At 32.3% G+C, this 20,037-nt stretch overlaps 1 protein-coding gene and 1 long non-coding RNA gene across 2 annotated transcripts; both read right to left on the reverse strand.

Moving 5' to 3' along the window:
- Window positions 1-4,664: 4,664 nt before the first annotated feature.
- Window positions 4,665-10,090, reverse strand: LOC105320265 (C-type mannose receptor 2). The gene is made up of 6 exons (XM_066071765.1): window positions 9,930-10,090; window positions 9,518-9,757; window positions 6,843-7,007; window positions 6,390-6,629; window positions 5,602-5,766; window positions 4,665-5,004 (listed from the first exon to the last, which is right to left on the reverse strand). Exons 1-6 carry the CDS (start codon window positions 10,021-10,023, stop codon window positions 4,766-4,768), a joined length of 1,143 nt encoding a protein of 380 aa, XP_065927837.1. The 5' UTR covers window positions 10,024-10,090; the 3' UTR covers window positions 4,665-4,765.
- A 116-nt stretch (window positions 10,091-10,206) lies between these two features.
- LOC136271545 (uncharacterized) lies at window positions 10,207-14,747 on the reverse strand. Its single transcript, XR_010709455.1, has 3 exons — window positions 14,340-14,747; window positions 10,442-10,535; window positions 10,207-10,309 (listed from the first exon to the last, which is right to left on the reverse strand). It is a non-coding gene; the product is annotated as an uncharacterized lncRNA (long non-coding RNA).
- Window positions 14,748-20,037: the final 5,290 nt, after the last annotated feature.

The raw sequence follows: 20,037 nt of genomic DNA on the forward strand, positions 1-20,037 counted from the left end.
TAGCAAGATATAGGGCTCATAATTCTTCGTCATGTAAACAAGGCTCGTGCCCAGTTTTTGTTTACATAGGTTCAGTAAAATATGTTTTTAAAGCTGGTTTGTCTATCTTATTATTCATTTAAAGGATAAATAAACAGTTCGTAACGATTAACACATTTATTTTAGATCTAAAACTGGAATTTTCACTTCAACATTCGAAATGTAAACAAACGCTTTGTTTACAAAGCGAAGAATTGTAAGCTCTGTAACTCGCGTATAAGTCATTAAATGACACTCAAATTTGTGTTGTCTATTAAGAATGCCTTATTAAAGCATTGTAAACATTAAAATCGAAAAAATAATTTTTGACCAAAATCGTGACCATGCCCCTTTAAGGCGGCGCACCGATCACTAATTAGATATATTAAAGACCTTAACACAAATCCTGTATCGTTGTTTAAAGTGTATAAAATTAAACAAAATCGCAAAAATGTAAATACACTGTCTAGGAGCATCGGAAATGTTCATATGATCATGATGACATTGATGTAAGTGAAAATGTAAAGTAACCCCAACCGATAGAGATAAAAGACAATATGCTGAACGACGCTTTTTGATAGGCAACAAGCAATTATAAATGGCAGTCGGCGGATCGTTTGTTCTTACTAGAAATGCAAAGTAGATGTGCACTCAGCGTACATTGTCAAATCAAGTAATATATTTTCCACTTTCGGAAAAAGAATGTGAATCTTCACGTGAATTACATGCACGTAAAGGGTTTGATAACGACGTAAAGGCTTGCTATTTTCGATGACGCACTGTAAAACCTGCCGATATTATTTTTTTTTTATCAAAGATAAAATTCAGCACGCATATGATTTTTCTTTTTCGATATTTTTTAAAATCTATGAGAGTGACATATATAGTTTTATTTGAACAGATTTTTAACCATTTCTTGTTTATTTTTTTTATTAATGCTAAAGTGATTATGATTTCCCTTATAAGATTACTAGTACCCTTTATGATAAGAAATAGATAATAGACATAGTTCCTATTGATATATATATATATATATATATATATATATATATATATATATATATATATATATATATATATATATATATATATATATATATATATATATATATATATACTTTCAATTTCAGTTGGGCTAATGCACAACAAATGACTAGTTCTATTTTTATGTACGTGCATTAGTCAAATTTCTTTACATAACATAGATGACAATGTAATTTTAAAAGGGGCATTGTATTCTTTTCCCACCCATGTTAAAGAATACAAAAATATCCAAAATCAAAATAAAGTACTGATAAGTTGAGGAAAGTACAAAACATGTTGAATCAAATAATCAACACTGGTTTCTAGTACTCTTTGTTAACATGTTCTACATTATTTCTTTTTTGTTCTCACTAAAAATATGATCAATTTTGATAAAGGAAATAATGTAACTATTGATATTTCAAATAACAGTCTGTATGTCATTTAAAAAAAGATTCGAAAAAAAACCAAATGAATAATAGATTGGTTTTTTACTTATCTAAAATTGTTTGATTGTTCCATAATGGAAACCAGCTTTTACAAACAATACATAAATAACAATGGTAGTTTTACCGCTCTCATTTCATTAAAGTAATATTTTTTTCAAAAGCTGATAATTCTCCAGTATTTAGTATTTTTTATACCAAGACAATAGCATTTTTGTCTTTCTATTGGTTGTTAAGAAAAAAATTTAATATAAAAAATCAAATATTTAAAATGTTTGTTGAAAAAAACGAAGATGAAATTGATATTTTATTAGAATTTATGCTGACTGACGTTTTTCATAGTTATTGTTAGGCCATTTTAAATCACCAAGTTGTCTACGGATTTTTCTGTTTTTCCGATTACATCTTAGAGCTCATTTCGAGTGTCATCGGTCAGCAGAAGATGCTTACTCCTCCCTGTAAATGTCCATTTCTGCTCTGCTTCCGTGCATTTTTTTTATGAATTTTTTATTTTGAACACTGTTCGCACAGGGACTAAGCCCGTTTTAACATTTATTTCAATGGTAAAAAAAGTAGCGTGCGTTTGATGTAAGATTTTAAAAGATTAGTGCGATTGCTTTTCGACTTGTTGCAATATTGCTGTTGTCATAGGCAAAATCCCATCGTGAGCCCTGGACCGGTAATGTCCGATTAAAAATAAACTGGGGACTTGGAGAGAATAATGACGTTTATCTCCGCTATTTTAAGACCCATGAACTTGAAATTCAGAATGAGTGTATCTCAGACATCACTTTTCTGAGAATTACATGCATATCGCGAGTATTTAAAAATCAATTGATTAATTTGGCTTTTGAGGCGAGCTGGTAGTTTAATTATGGTTACATTAAAATTAATGTTTAAACGCGCTTGGCCCCTGTGACTGTTCGTAATCACCACCTTTCATCTGTGTGCTGAATTGCTCATTTTTTCATGTCAATTATTCATAAATGTTGCTTTTGAACCTGCTTTATTGATTATAGCCAAACTCCACTTTTGTATTGGATTATTTTTTTTGTATACTAAAGAATTTATATTTTCAATAACTTTTAATATCATAATGCACTTATTATAATGAACTCAATGAGTACATCACTGCAATCGAGTTTCTTAAATATTTTTTAAGAAGACATTCATTATGAACGACTTTGGTGTTGCAGAGATTCGTCGTCGCCGTGTTACAAAACTTTTTCTGAGTAGATAATCGTACCTTATGTATGCTTAGGTAACCTTTCTTACAAATCATTAAGTTTTTCTATAACCTTAACTCATCAAACGTAAAAGTTAATTATTGTTATATATCTAGCTTTGCATGCGATCATGTATATACACACCTTCAAATTACAATCAAAAATGAAATATCTTAATAAAAATATTTTACATTACGGTGTTTTTTAAAATGACAAGTTCTGGAAAAATTGGAATAATAAATTATCGATTTGAGACCGTTCTTTTACCTTGAACTTTCCACTAAATTATAAACCAACGTCAAACTGTGAATGTTCATTGAAATTTCAAAGCGGAGGTTAGTGTCGATGTGGAAATTGTGAACAGATGCCAAGTTTCGAAATAAAAAATATGTGCCGTGACAGGATAATTCCGACTTACAGGAATGTATTTTAAACACCCCGATTACAATTAACATACTTTTTAGTTATCGAAGAACTCGACTTCGTGAACCTACACATTATTAATTTTGTTCCGTCGATTACTTGAGTAACAGAAAGGCATAAATCCCTGTTTAATTCAGAGCACTCTATACATTGTATATGTAAACCAAACCGGAATAGATGGTGTGACGTCAGATCTTTTTTTTTAATACAAACGGGGTTTACATCATGTCATCCTCACGTAAATACAATTCCTAAAATGTAGTTTATTTTCAAAACAGCATGACCACTTGTGACAATTAAAACGACTTTATTAATAAAAATAAAATATGTTTTTGACCTTCTTCCCCTTCTAGACAGGTTGATTTAGTTCAATGGTATAATATGTAAAGTATACTGTGTGTTAGAATTCCTTGAAGGTATTAATTCAAAAAAAGGAGGGGCCAGTACAACATGATATTTGAAGCACTGTCAGACACACCGAATCATTAGTTATTGATTTCACAGTGTGACTAAAATTTGACAAGCGTATCCAAGATACTCACGTACATTTGTATTTATGCTTCAGATCCATGTAAGGTTTAACAAGTGTCACGAAATGAACAATACTCGGACGTTTTTGTAAAAAGATGGTCAAACAATCTTTTTACAAAATATAGTATCCCTTAAGTAGTTTCATTACTTTGATGAATACCATAAATACATATGTTTTTAAAATTTAAAATTATGATATACCAACAAACTATTATTATCACTAATAAATATCAGTTGTTCAATAAACAGAAATGGTTTTCTTTTCTTGTTATTGATGTTAATTCCGTGTATAAACAATCGCTGAATAAGCTTTTAAGTTATCTTATTCTACATAGTGTTGCTACATCTAAGAATGTTCACAAGAAATTGTTTCTTTGATTTAAACTCGATATCAAAAAAATTTGTTCTTTCTTTTTATATTATGACTTTTTAAAAAAAAATTCTAAAGAGAAATTGTGTGAATAAATTACCAATTTACTAAAAAGGCAGAAAAGTTAAACCAATAATATTGTATTGATCATTTATTGGTAATAGTATGACTGCTGTTCCCGAAACTCGAACCATCGTTTATAGGACAAAAAAAAATTCATTTTGGTTCAGAAGCAAAATAGCCATAATATTACTTAAAATAATATTAATCATAACTCTATAGCAAAGAGTGTTTGGGTTTTTTTTATTCTATGACATTTAAAAAAAAAGAATTTCAAGGACAACTTTCGGTAAGAAACTAACAATTTTCTAAAAAGGCAAGGGAGTTAAAGCCTTAATAATGAATTGACCATCCGTAGGTAGGTGCATTATCGTTGTCTCCGAGACTCGAACCGGAGAAAAAAATATATATTGGCTCAAAAGCAAAGTTGCTATATTACACATATATAATATTAATTATATCTTTAAAATAGCATAATATTTAAAAAATTTACATTATAAAAACATTTATTTTCTCAGAATTTATTTTCAAAGACAAGTTCAAACAAGAAAATTAAACTAATAATCAAAGGATCTTAAATTATAAAAAAAAAATAGTACAAAACTGGACTTTGTAAATGTACATGTAGTTATATTACATATGTTTAATTAACAAATCAGAGATTCCGCCTAAGGTGAGACTTGAATTTCGCAAATAAACGGCTGGGACAACGAACAGGGGAAATCGACTAGATACGCAACGTCGCTCCAAATCAGACAGTCGTCACTTCCGCCCCCGGCGACTGGATAGTTCATGAGAAATCCGGAATCCACGGCGGAGCCATTTACCCACCTCCAATCCATTATGCCGGTGTCGAACGAAGCTCCAATGAAGTAATCCAAATTCATAAGCGTACCCGAAATATAATCTACAATATTCATTAATATCATTCTTATATTATAACCATATGTATATTTATAGCTGCTAATCGAAATTAAAACTGGATATAATACTAGTAGAATGTGGATAGTATTGACCTATCATGATACCTTTAGCGTCGCAAAATTATAGAATAGAAGCATGATACACAAGATCTATTCTTACCTATCATTTTACATGTGTTGTCAAACATCGAAAATAAATTTTCATTACATACTCGTGTGAGATAGTGAATTTCCACCTTTATAACTTTATATCATTTCGATAATGAACCATAACCTTAAGGATCAATAAACACAAGAATATTTAAAGAATACAGGGTAGTTTAACTATTTTAGAGCATATACATTTTAATTAAAAAAAGTCGTAGAAGGATAAATGAAATTATGGAAATATTCAAAATTTATAGGATAAAAAGGTGCAATATAGAGAGTTTTATTTACATTATGAATATTCAAATTTTAAAAGGTAAAGGGGTGGAATATAAGGAATTTAATTTACGTTATAAATATATATTGCTGAAAAATGTTAAGGCAAATCTAAAGGTTAATTTGTTGACATTCAAATCTCCTTAACAGAATATTACCGCTTAAAATAAGATCCAGTTTTGAAGGTGTGTCCAATATGGCAAGTCTAGCTCCTATTGACTCGCAGTATGCCTTGGCATCTTGCCAAATCCTTGGACTCTCCTCAACTAGATAGCACAAATGAACAGTGGAATCCCATCTGTAGTTTGATGGACATGTGCTGACTAAAATATACAAACTCTTTGTGAGGAATACATTTTTCTATAATTATGTGTTCATAATCAGTTGATGACAGACACAAATACAATTTATTTATGACAATATGCAGATGAAAAGTGACAAATCTAAGGTCTCTTTAAACTCATTGAAGATACATCCTACATGTCCTTTAAGAGCAAGACTGAAGCTCAGGTATGCAATCTATATAAGGACCTAATAATATTACATATCATTTAGAATTGATTTTAATACTGTAGTTTCATCAATATTCGTTGAATACCAATTTTCGTGGATTTCGTTGTTAAGTTGATCCACGAAATAAAATGTTCATTGGAGTGCAATTTCTATTCACACTTCGCATTGATGGGGTTATTGGCCACGAATTTATGTATCCTTGAAACTGATTTTCATTTTATCCACGAAAATTGATACTCTTGAATATTAATGAAACCACAGTATATAGTAATCAAAGAGGGCAACTCTTCAAGAACAGGGAAAGGTAAAATATTAAAACACATTCCAATCTTACAGAAAACATTGTATTAAGCACAATTCTGTAATGCATCCCTATTCATAGAATCTTGGGCTACTACGGATTAGCTACTTTAAGATGAGATTTCAAACATACCTAAACCAGTTTTAACTGGAATGTCACAGATTGCAGGACGTGTTCCAGTACATGGATACTCGTGAAGATAAAATACATCGCTCCATATTAGACACATGTCTGGCCCTCCACCCACGGGGTAGTTCATCAGATAGTTGGGGTCAATGATGGAACCGTTTACCCACTTCCAGTCCACAGCCACGTCATTGAAGAACCCACCAATAAAGTAATCATAGTACATCAAGCCAGCGGAAATGTAGTCTGAAATATAATCAATTTGGGATTAGAAATTAGCTTTTGATTGATAATAAGCTGTCTTTCAGGGTTTTTTTTTGCGGATTAAGAATAGATGAATGGACGTAAATGATAGATAGATAGATAGATAGATAGATAGATAGATAGATAGATAGATAGATAGATAGATAGATAGATAGATAGTACATTAATTTGACATTTTGCAGTCTACAAACAAACCATTTAATATAATATCCAGCTTTCCCGGAGTATCCAGGATGGCTAATCTAGCTCCAAGTGATTGACACTGTGTTCTAGCATCTTGCCAAGTCAAATGAGTCTCCTCCACGAAATAGCATAGTTGATTGGTTACATCCCATTTGAAATTAGATGGACACGTTGTTACTTAAAAAGAAAAAGGAATTACTGCATTTTATTCACTTAATGTCATTTAGAAAATGACAATGTTGACACTAGATAAGTAATCATAAAATGTAAAGTATTTGCTCTTTAATTTTTATATATGACATGGTTATATAAATATATTTTCTAACATTATGTTTCTCTTTATGCTGCAAATGAATTAATTCAATAGTTTGCCCTAAACACTATTTAATTACGAATGACAGTTAGATTTGCCCTCTAGAATACAGTTATATTACACCAGTAGCAATTATTTTGCCCCTTATAACAACGTCTCAAGCCACTGTTAAAAAGACACATAGCTTTAAAGTTGCTTGAAGACGTTAAGTATCGTAAAAGCTAAATATTCAGGCGTTATCTGTTATGTCCCGGCTTTCTACACGCAGTGAGGTGGGCTGTACAACATAAGCAGTATACGATATGTTATATAGAAAATGTGATTTGGTGATATAAGTTCACATCAAAAGACGATCTCCGACTATGCCTTACTCGCATATGTCAATACTTTTATGAACTGCTAACTACTCTAGTCTTGTCTCATGCAACCACGGCCAGATAGGAGAGGATTGTACCTATTTAACCGTGGTTTGCGACGATGCTCTCCCTAGTTTTGTACAAATTTCGCGTGCAATGATTTCGCCTATTATTTACATCGGGTTCGAAATCCAAATAGCTAAAGGGTGAGCAAACGTACGCTTCGTCGAAAATCAAAATGTCTGGAAAACTTCTAAAATTTGTTCATTTAAACTTTGAAGAACTTTAATTGTTAAGTTCATAAGAAAATTTAGTAAGCAAAAGGAGATGTATTTAACTCGCGTGTGTTAAAGCCCCTTTTATAATTGGCGCACGAGCAGATGCGACTAAATATTCGTGCGAGCGAAAAAAATGAATATGGTTCCTACATTGTTGCTAAAATAATCTCATATGAAAAAGTACTCGTACGAACCTCGCACGAATCATTGCGACTGCTGTGCAATGTAAACGCATTGAAACTTGCAATACATATCTTGCGTCTATATGCAACTATTGTACAATGAACGCGAATGTTGTAAAATATTGAGATAAGATCGCACGAAAGACCAGGCCTGGGGGCCATAAAAGTTTGACGAGCTCACTTTCGATCTCAGTCTCACTTTTCCACTATATCTTCCTTTGATAAAAGTGAGACTTAGATCAAAAGTGAGCTCGTCTAACTTTAATGGCCCCCAGGCCAGATGATCAGACGATTGAAAGTGCGCCAATACGATAGAATGACCGGCGCTTGTCCGAACATGCGTTTCTCGTATACTAATATTTGTATGAGTCAGAGGGAGTATGCCGGTGTAAACCACCCGATTCCGACATTCTTCAGTAGAAATATTTAAATGGAAGAGAAGATATCGCCCACGAAGATGACAAATGCAACAGTCAAAATCAAGGTCAATTGTTGCCTCAAACAGATATGATTTTACAGTGTATACTTTATAAGGGGCATTCACCCCGATTTATTTTCGTTCATTTCGCTCTTTTCGTCAGTAAGCAGATTAATACTTGGCGAATTCCAATGTCTCATATTATCTGCCTTTTAATTTACCGCAATATTTTTGAGGCGAATTAAAGACGAGGCAAAACCGTATGTAGAAGCGAAAGTAACATGGGGTGAAAATAGCCCTGTATCCAGTATATACTTAGTGGCGGCAAAACATGGAATCTGAAACCGATAGATATTGCAACGATAGTAAAACGTTGCAATATTACATGAGACACGTTGATCAACACTCTCATGGTCGCACAACACACGCAAAAACAGCTGCGATTTACCTTTAAAAATCGTGCATCGCTCTTGCAGGCACACAAAATGTTTTAAAACATTCGTACAAATGTTCGTGCGTTGCATTGCAATAATTTGGATCGCATTCGGTCGCGTCTGAATAGTGTGCATGTCCACAATTCTGAGGAGACTTGATGAGACCACAAAAATGCATGCAACAAATTCAAGAGTTCGTGCAACGTATGCGATTGCTCGAGCGAAGCCAAAAAAAATCGATCGCAAAGTGTTAATTGTAAAGTGCTCGTGCACCAGTTGTGAAAGGGGCTTAAAAGAACCAATGCAAGCTTAAACGGGTTGGAGGGAAACCGCCTTACAAATAGAACCTAGCCACAAAATAACATTTCAACACGACAATGTATATCATTGCACCTAAAAATCACCAGTCGGCTTTGATAAAATGTAAGCCGTTTCAATTTTATATATCATAAATGTCTTCTCGAGCGACAATACTAGCTTTTTTGTTCCCACGTCCTTCACGTGACATAATATTACAAAACTTTCTTGTTACCTCGGGGCAAATATTTCGGTAACTCGCCCTTAACGCCATGGAATACAAATTGTATAATATCTTTTAGGCACAAGGTAGAATTGATAATTGTTTTAATCCTATAGAATATACATGTGATCATCATTGTAGCTTTGGTTTTGATTAACAAACCTAAAATTACTGTCCTGATCTCACCTGAACTTGTTGTCATTGGAATATCACAGATTGCAGGTATTGTTACTGAACAAGGATAGTCGTACAGGTAGTGTATATCACTCCAAATAAGACACGCCCCTGGGCCCCCAGACACAGGGTAGTTTGTTAGATAATTCGGGTCAATGATCGAACCGTTGACCCACTTCCAGTCCACGACGATGTCATCAAATGAACCGCCAATGAAGTAATCAAAGTACATCATCTGGGCTGACATGTAGTCTAAAAAAACAAGTTTTATTTATTTATTTTTTTACCAAAATATTTCTATTTTTTAATGCATTTTGTAGCAGAAAACGATGTTAAATAACTTTCAAAAGATATATATTTGTTCATACATTTTAAACACAAAAACAAAAAATTCAGCAAACATTCAAGAAGTTTGTAAACAGACCGTTGAATATAACGTCAAGTTTTGCTGGGGTGTCAAGAATTGCAAGCCTCGCCCCTAACGATTGGCAATAGGTATTGGCATCTTGCCAGGTCATGTGATTCTCTTCCACAAAATAACACAAATTGGTGAAGGCATCCCATTTAAAGTTTGACGGACATGTTGTTGCTTGAAAGACACAAAACATAAGGTGAACGGGTTTTTTTCACCAAAAATTGCTTCTCTGAGGATATTGATGTATAACATTAGCGGTAGTGATGTCATGAAAACGTTCAAAGATTCAACATGTTATTTAGAATACTCTTGACACGATATACTACCTATAGTTGTGGTCGTCGGCGCTGTTGTTGCTGTTAATGGCGAGGTTGGTGGTGGCGGCAGAGCTAAAATTTGTTTTAAATAAGTAAAAAAATGGAATTTTAAATATCATGTATTGAAATGAAACATAGTTTGTTCCATGCAGAGAAACGATTAATATGTAAATGTGTGCGGTTGAAGTTACAGTTCATACATACCACTGATAACGGGTCCACAGTAACTACTTCCGCTTGATAAGTCCGTGCACCTCATAGAACAGGAAGTTGAAAAACATGGTCCAGACAGTATTTCCTGCAAAGTTTTAAAAATAGAATTCATAAGTATTATATTGCAAAGGACCAAATCACATTAGTCCCAACTCCCAAATAATACATGTATAATTATGTTGTTTTTTAAAGGTCCACCACGTGCAGTTTGAAATTCAGAAATGTTTTCTTACAGTTCATTGTCAGATTTTATCTCACTTGATAATTCTTCAATCATAATGATGCTTGAAAGTTTGTTGTTTCATACCGTGGGCAAAGGAAAAGAGTGTCTTACATGTTATTTTTGTGAGAAAACTTATTGAATTCTGTAATCACACGTGTATGTATAATTATTTGTTTTGTTTATAAAGTCAGAAACATTACATGTATGAAATGACATCTGTATGGATACACTACACCGAGACTTATACATTTTTAGATCCAAGGTAGCACTTAAACAGATTTTGAATGGTTTATATAAATTTTTATCAATCAACTTGGTTCTATATCATGAATATTACACCCCAGCGATTAAAATATCGGACTTGTAAACCACAGATCTTGAGTTAAAATTATCTTGGGTCTCTCGCCCGTATTTTCTGGATTTAAGAAAATCATAATTTTATGCTGAATTAAAAAATCATTTGTTTACGAAAACATAATCAAATAACGGTTATTCTGTAATATTGTACCAGTTGTGAAATTGATTACATGTTCTTATTTTTATTTATGCCTTGGGTTGCATATACGCGGTACTGCTTGGCCGGATAACTCTTCCTACAATTTTTAAGATAACATTTTTTTTTATTTTACATATCTGTTTTTTACAATTGTAAGAAGTGAATATTACTTGGATTTTACTTTTTAATTAAATATTGTAAATATTCAACTTGTTTGTTTTTCATCGAAATGTTGCATATTGAGTACCCTATTTCCCCGAATAGCTCCTAAGATTAACTGTTTTCCTCTGCAGTTCAACTGTACATATTTGCAAGATGTGTATAACACGTGTATATTCTGTCTGAGATTTTTTTAAATGCCAGTTATTCAACTGGGTACTATTTTCTATAGTATGGCACACATGGGGCATCATTTGCCAGAAAACTCCTCCTGAATTTTTTTAAAATAGGGAAACTATTTGCAATTCTATTGAACATTTATACCCATAGATCTAAAAATCATTCCTCAATTTTTTTTAAATGAAAAGAAACTGAAACGAATTGTAGCACAATTTATTTCTGGTCGGGGTCGCGGCTTTTGATTCTGTGGTGTTTCATTCATGCATATGGTTGACAAATGGATTACAGAAACTTGAAAAAAAAAAACAATAACCCAGCTTGTTGTCAAGTGACAGCTTTTTTGTGTCTTACAATGTATAGGGCGAGTTTTGTCTTCTACATTCTTTTTTGACCCCAGCAAATTGAAACGGAATGTGGACACCATGCGTGTTCGATTATTGAAGCTTGGAACGTTTATTTATTATTTATCTACATAAACCTGTTATTAGTCCCCTACCGGTTTTCACCGGAGGGGACTACAGCTTTCCTCTGCGTCCGTCAGTCCGTCCGTCTGTCTGTCTGTCCGTCGGTCTCTCTGTCCCACTTCAGTTTTCCACACTTTTTTTCTTTATGCGTTTGAGGAATAATATGAAATTTGCTGAACAGCTTTAAAATGTCAAACTACAGATCAAGTTTACACTTTTGTAGCGTCTGATTGACATATTTTCGAGAAAATTAATTTTTTATATTCCAATTTTTTACTGTTCGGGTTCGTTATCGGGTTCGATGTGCATTGAATAAACGAGGCCAGTATGTAGTCAGTAATAATATCGTGCATTACTTGGACCATTCCTTTTATTGTTGCCAACAAATAAATTCTGTAAAATAGTGTCAAGCATTGTGTTGTAAATTAAGTCGACAGCGGTTTTTGTATTATTACAATCGGGTTCGTTATCGGGTTGATCTGTTGATTCGGGGTAAAGAAGACGGTAAGAAAGAAATGATATTCTGCATAACAATGCATTGTTTTCACAAATTTCTACAAACCGGTAGGGGACGTGTATTGCTTATGCAATACTCTCAGAATGCTTGTTCAAATCGATTTTATGCCTAACATGGGCTCTTTTTTTTCGTCAAAAACTTGACTCCAGCAATTAATCTTTATTTCTCTATTGTGTGAAAGTAAATGAAAGGAAGAAAGACATTTTCATGCATCGATCATACCATTTATTACAATTTGTCATATTTTTGCACAAACTTCTCTAGATTTAAAAGAAGTTTTCAATATTTTATGGTATTAGATTCCCAAATTAATTTGTTTTCAAAATATTATTTATTTGTGTCGTCCAGTATTAAAGAGACAGTACGGCGCATCTTATCAAAAAACCGACTTGAAAAAATTCTCTGATGGGGTTCGGTATTTGTTTACTACTCATGAATGTATAAACTTTCGGAAAATTACAAAGTTCTCCATTAAAAATAAATTAAAGTATTTCATTAAAATTAATAATTACGTATAACTTATCACATAAATACATCGCAACGTGTTACGGGGTCAGCCTTCTATAGTATTACGCATGCGTATTTACTGTAAACAAAACACATGCAGGGCTCGCGAAGATTCTCCAGTACATGTTTGTTGATAAAAATATGTCTTTTCTACTTCTCCAAAGTAATAGTTGTTCAAAGTTTTTAAAATAACCACAATTATTATTTTGTAAGCATGTATTTTGCGTGCTTATCATATGAGTTGACTACAACCTAAGACGGACGTGTGGTACTCACGGGCATTGCACGTGCGAGTGCCAATTCGTCTTTAAACAAATTTGTACGTGACTCCTATGACCTGCACATCAAACGTTCGTTTGTTTTACGATGCACTCTCAATTATTCCAACGGGACTTTTAATGCTACTGTCACGGTGTAAATTCAGTCTTTCGGACTATTTTTAATTATTGTGTAAATTAACAATTTCGGACCCTGTGTTAATTGGTACAAAAACTTTTCCTCTATTTCAACAACTGTTTTGAAAACGTTTTAAATTTCGCTCAGCATCAATCCCACCTGAGGCACAATCAGTGATGGACAGCAAATTTTTTAATTGATGTCTGTTTATGTTTATTGACACTTCTGTCATCTTATTAATCCTTTTATGTACATATTGCTAAAATGTCACTAGTTAATAGCTGTTCTTAAATTGATTGGAGAGAGCGTCCCGTAATATTACTGGCAAACCCGTACATGTAGCACACACACACGATCATCAAGCACGTACGGCCAGTTGTGACCGAGGCTTGTGATAATTTTATCCAGGTTTTGTACTAGGTCGTAAAAAATTTCTTTCAAATGTGAAATACTTTAAATTCTAGCGATCTCCACCTTCTTGCTTATACTGCTTGAATTAAAATTAACTTCAATTCTGTTCAATTCAATTCATTTATCTAAGAATAATTGAAAAATGATATAAATTCATTTTAAAAAAATAAACAAAGAAAAAAAAAACAATAACAAGACAATTAATCTAAAATCAAATTACATTAAAACAGTTCATTTACAACTAATCCTGAAACAAAAAATTTAGTTTCACCTGTAATCAATCTTATTTATTTACATTACTTTTAATTTAAACAAAAAAAATTAAACGCACAAATTGCTGCTCCGTAGCTCCAAGTTTTAAAAAAAAATCTCGGATGCAGTTCCGTACATTTTCAAAAGGTCAAATTTACGACACGTAAAAAAAATTGCGCTAGTTTTGGACTAATTAATATGTAGATCACAAGTCATCCCTCCGATTTTCTTTACCGACCGAGAGCTACAGACCTGAAGCTTATTAACAACAAAATGCATCCTACCGGGGGCTGAGTAGACTTGACCATATACACACAGGCGGGATCCGGGACTAAGACCACCCCCGGGCCCATTGTAGAAGGGTTCAGTTGACATCGTAGGTCTCTCCTCCAGTAATTGACCGATAGACAATCCCCCCGCCGCATACATTCTCGTACACACTGTTTCTGTCCCGTGTGGGACAGAATTGGCCCAGATGAATTCAAGCTCTGTCCCGCGTGATCAACAGTCAAAATAACACTGGCACTTTTGTCAAAAAAGTTTATGAAAAATGCCAAAATGGACAACGAATAGATCCTTTTTCGTGACTGTAATCCCATTTTTAAATCGTTTAAAGACTTAAAACATTTCATTTCCTGTTTGCTTTCAAGATTTGGAAAGTCTGTTTGCAATTAATGTTCCAATAGTTTTTATCAACCAAACTATTGCAAGTTTGTGTATTTATGTTTTTAAACTTAACCGAGAAACATATCTGTAACTTGGCACAGGGCAAATACTTATATCGACCAATGCGTTTGAATAAACAAGAAAACGCAGGGAAAAACTGGATCAAAGTTTAACATTTACCCCAAAAAAACTTCTCAAACATTCAGCAACATATGGAACACTTCAAAGCATTCAAAAACTTTCATTTGTAACGATTTTATATAATATAAGGAATTATGACGCACGTTTTATAAGATAATTAAATAGAGATGTTTTATAGTATTTCTTCTTATTTCTTCTACTCTATGAAAGTCTTTATTTTACGTGTAAATCTCAGTAATTCTTCTTCGTTCATTTTTTTTGGATATAAAATGAGTTACAAGTAAATCTTTTTTCTACATGTCGATATAATACATGTGTATATCAATACACCCAAAACCATTTTCATAAAGTCTATGTATAAGTTTGGCTCTAACGTGGTTATTTATGCTTGGGGGAAATTTACACTATACTCTGTCCCAAGATATCCTGGAACTACTTTTTGCTTAATTGCATGATATTTATAAATACCTCAGGGTTAAAACGATGTTCATTCAAAAGTATGAAAACTTTCCAAAATTTTTCACTTCAAACGCCCCTGTTAGCTTATCAGGTTTCAATACAATGCTAAAACATTTTATGTCTACGGGGATTTTGTTTGCAGTAAGCCCTGATGATAACGTTGTAAATTGCGCGATGTATTCCGAGTTTATTCCAAATGGACAAAAGATGTAAACGTTCCCCATTATAAATCTCCGTAAGGAATGTTTTTTCGTTCCTGTGAATTTTTCCAAGTGAAAGATGATCATGTGTCAATGAAATTAACTTGGACATTATCCATGCATGATTATTTAGATTTATGCTATTTTCCAATATAGCATAATAACCTAACAGTTTATATGAACTATATCAGTTCAAACAGCAGCCAACGAAAGCTTGAGTTTTTCACCGACAAATAGATCTAGAAGTCTTGTGCACAAAAACGTGAAATTATCAGAAAGAAAACAATTTCAAAATGAAAGTGCGAACATAGTGACGCAAAAATCAAAGGAGCGACACCCGACGACTCTTTGCGGCAGCTTTTTTTTGAATGATGTTACTGGTATGTGTGTTCATCATGCAACAATGCATAAGATGTGCGATACCATTGATTATTTTTATGTTATCCTCGTTTATTTCACAAGAATCGCTGTTTGTTTGACATTTTGGATCATTTTTGGAAGTGGTCGCTCTTGGTGTTTTGTTAATTTTGCCAAGATAGCCTTTGCTAATTCGGAATGTAAGACCTCACTTTACCTTTACCTTTCCTTTGAAATCCTGTACATAGTTTGTCTGACACAATATTGATAACGTCATATTGCTTGCGGTATACGAGAGTTAGAAAACTATTCAAATTTCGCCGGTCAGCTTCCGATACATACATGTGTAACTGTTGATCGTCCATTTGGTTTCTCGATGTTATGGTCATAGTCAGTTTAAAATGATGTTAAATATATATAATTATTTTTTTCGGTATTTTTCTCCTTTAAGTTATTCGAATTGTTTACAAACAATAGACTCATCATTTTTAACAAGTCGACCTTGTATTAACCTTACTGAATAACTTAAAGATCGTTCTTTATATAAATTAAATTGCATGTTTAGAGTAAAAGAACTTCTATCAAAAAGTTAAGGTGTACCAATGACAGTGGAAGTTGGTCCTCGGGATATTTAAACAAAATTCAATAACGGGGCCTCTTTTCTTTGTCTCATTAAAAAGAATCGATGTAGCATTTATTTTTCTTTGTTCCGAAATAAATGTGCTACATTAGAATATATATGAAAAGTAGATATGTTTAAAGGGAATACGCAAACAAAGAGTATTGTGAGCAAGTAAATACACTAAATTCGTTAATTAGTAAACAAAAAATGTTATTTTAAAGTAGCGCACAAATGTACTCAGGTAACAGTATAGATAGGTAAAGCGCGTGTAGTAGAAACAACACGTGCATGCGCGAATGAGCCAAGAAAAGTCGTGGTACAAGACATCATAGTCAATAATTTTAAAAGTCTGTTATCATCACATAGATTCATTTTCTGTCCTTAAGGAATTATAGATAGGTTTGCTAACCGACACGTGTGTTGTATTTTCTTTGGTTAAATATTCTTGAAATCCTTTAATTACACCGGCGTTAAAGTTTGGAAACACAACCAAAGGGTATACATTAAAACGCTTTTTTTGAGATCAAAAAGATATTGATTTTTTAAAAGTACAAATACACATCATATCGGTAATGAAAGTTTGAATGTTTCATTTATTCTTACCAACAAAAAAAATCTATTTAAATCGCATAATTAAGTTTACATGTACTTGTGTTTATACGCCCTTATGTGGCATGTGTTATTAAAATTGTATCATAATTCGATTAAAAAATAAGGAGAAATATACACCGGATGTAAATATATTCCTGTTAAAAGCAACATCTCAGTGCTGATGTTAATAGTACACTTTCAATTTGGTTATTTGTAGTAATACATGAACTGAAGAAAATTAACCACAGTCTTAAAACAATTCATTTTGTTGTTTTTAAAATTTAGTGATTCAGCTCTCAACAAAGGTAGATGACACTCATTAGTTCTTTCCTGAGGTGATAAGCTTGGTCGGGGCATGATTAAATCCAAAAAAGGGGCTTTATGATATGTTATTAAATATTATTATCAGCAGTGGTATGATTAAAATCATAATATTAAATTCGCAAATCCCGCTTGCACCCTCACAATACGTCTATTGACTATAAAACTAAATAGTACAAAATCGATTCAAAGACACTGGAAAATGTAAATATAAACAATTCATTACGAGCACCCACGTGTCCAGTTGCATATACTGTTCAAAGGTCATATCTTTTAACCTGTAAACATATTTGAAAATACAGGTAAATCTTGAGTAAGAAGCAAACTACAATATACTTGGTATAATTGTTGCCAACGCCAACACACAATTCACATCTAGTGTTCTGTTAAAGTATCAAATGTATGAAAGAACACACCCAGCGAGCACGCAAATACGACAACACAGAATTTTACCCAATTAGATGCCATAGCTGTAGGGTTCTTAATCTTTACTGTCAATTTATGATCATGTATTATTTGATTATACAACTTCAATTTTTATCATGAAAATTTTCATTCATGTATACGTATAAGTATTACAAACAAAATCTACAGATATTTTGACGGAATTAATTTCAACTCTTGTTTAATAAAATTTCTAAAAAAAAAAAAAAAAAAAAAAACAAATTGGTAAATTGCACAGAGAATCATTTTTATCCAAAAAAAAATTATGGTCAGAAACATCAATTATTTCAAAGCAGATTTTTAGAGGAAAAATATATAAAGCAAAATTATTTGTCTGAAATGACTCCTTGATAGGATAGGGACAATGGGAAGTGAACAGATTTCTTGTTCGCACAAACTTTAGTGTGTTATTAAAAGTATCTGAATAGTAATTGAAATTATTAACTTTTTAAAAGAAAAATATTTAACTATATAACAATGATATATACGGTAATTATCAATTTGGCCTATTACACATTTCTTTTAATTTCATTTAAATTTGTAACCAATTACATTCAATTACTATTCTAAATCAGCATTACACAATCCCTACAAACAACAAGACATGTCTTTGTTTGTTTCTCGAATGGTAAAGAAGGCTGGAGTCTGTTACTGTATTAAATAAATAGTTACTTTCTATATTGGCTACTCTAATTAAATACAACCATGCACACATCAATGTTAAACAGATCATTACTTTACATATAATACATATATGTACCATGCGCAATTAAGAGAAAATCAATTACAACTTAGTCTACAACTTAGAAAATCATTATCATTATTCTACATCGAGTGGCTGTTTCAATAAAAATTTGTTCCCTCGACTTGACAACGGCATATTTTTGGCATTTTTAGGAACGACTTATTATTTACGTAAGCATGCAGAGACAAATATTGTGATCGAAATTTCAGCTAAGATGTATTTAAAATTTTCTTAACAAACAAACAACATTATAAAATAGGTATTTGCTGACAAATAATATGCAGAGAGAACCGGTATTAAAGAAGATCACAGATGAATCTGTTAAAAGTGCAATATTCACCTAGGTAAATATTAGGAGAAAACCTTTGTACAAATAAACAAACTTCGGAATATTTAACACCCCCCCCCCCCCACGTTAACGTTTCCACCATCAATGCATTTTTATTGACAGATTTCAATTTTATTGTAGAATAAGAAAATTTAAACTTTTAATCAAATGTCCTTAAATAAAAGCTAAAACGAGTGGCAAAAAAGGGAATTTTATTGGGAGAACATTTACTATTTTTTTGTTAATTACGAAGGATCTACGCGTATTGGGTTCGAAAGCTCAAAACACAGTTTAAAAGGGCTCGTTGGTTGAGGTCATTTTTAGATTATATTGATATCCTTAAATATATAAAAAAAATACCCAAATTAAAACTGTGAATTGTATCGATTTTTTTCTATAATAAACATTAATTTTAGGTAAACAAATAATATCTGAAAGTTTTTGGTAGATCTTATGGTTAATTGATTGACCATCGAGCCTTCCTAAGATTTTTTAAAGATTGTGTATAAACAGTTAAACCATGAGTAGGCTATAAATATTGTTCACGTATGGCGGAGGTAAACCAACATTAAAAATACGAATGGAAAGATTGATTTTTAGGGAGGCTGGATGGTCAACAATTTAAACATCAGATCTGCCTAACATTTTAAGATATGATTCAATCAGCTATTGACTATTTTAAGTAAAGAAAAATTCAATTTATTATACCTTTTAAATTTGATATTTTTCTATATTTTTGTATAGGTTTTTTTCTGAAAAAGATCAGTAGAATCTAAAAATGGTCATGATTACCGAGTCCTCTTAATTTAAAACCTGCATCATCTTTCTTTCTGCTTTCGGGAGTGCTATCGACTGTATACATGGTTGTTTTTTATAAATACAATATATTCTGATGCATGGCGTTTTAAAAATTACTCGACTTCGGTGTGAAATCCAGTTGGGTTTTTTTAATCCACTCTTTTTCAATTTCTATTACTTAATTTACATGTAAATATAATACGATATTTTTTACAGTAAACTATTATGACTATGGAATGGGTCTTAAAAATGAAATAACGATCATCAACTAAAAAACCTAAAATTCATTTTTTGGGGTATCGTTTAGAAC

The sequence above is a fragment of the Magallana gigas genome, chromosome 9 (genome assembly GCF_963853765.1).
Source record: "Magallana gigas chromosome 9, xbMagGiga1.1, whole genome shotgun sequence".
Lineage (NCBI taxonomy): Eukaryota > Metazoa > Mollusca > Bivalvia > Ostreida > Ostreidae > Magallana > Magallana gigas.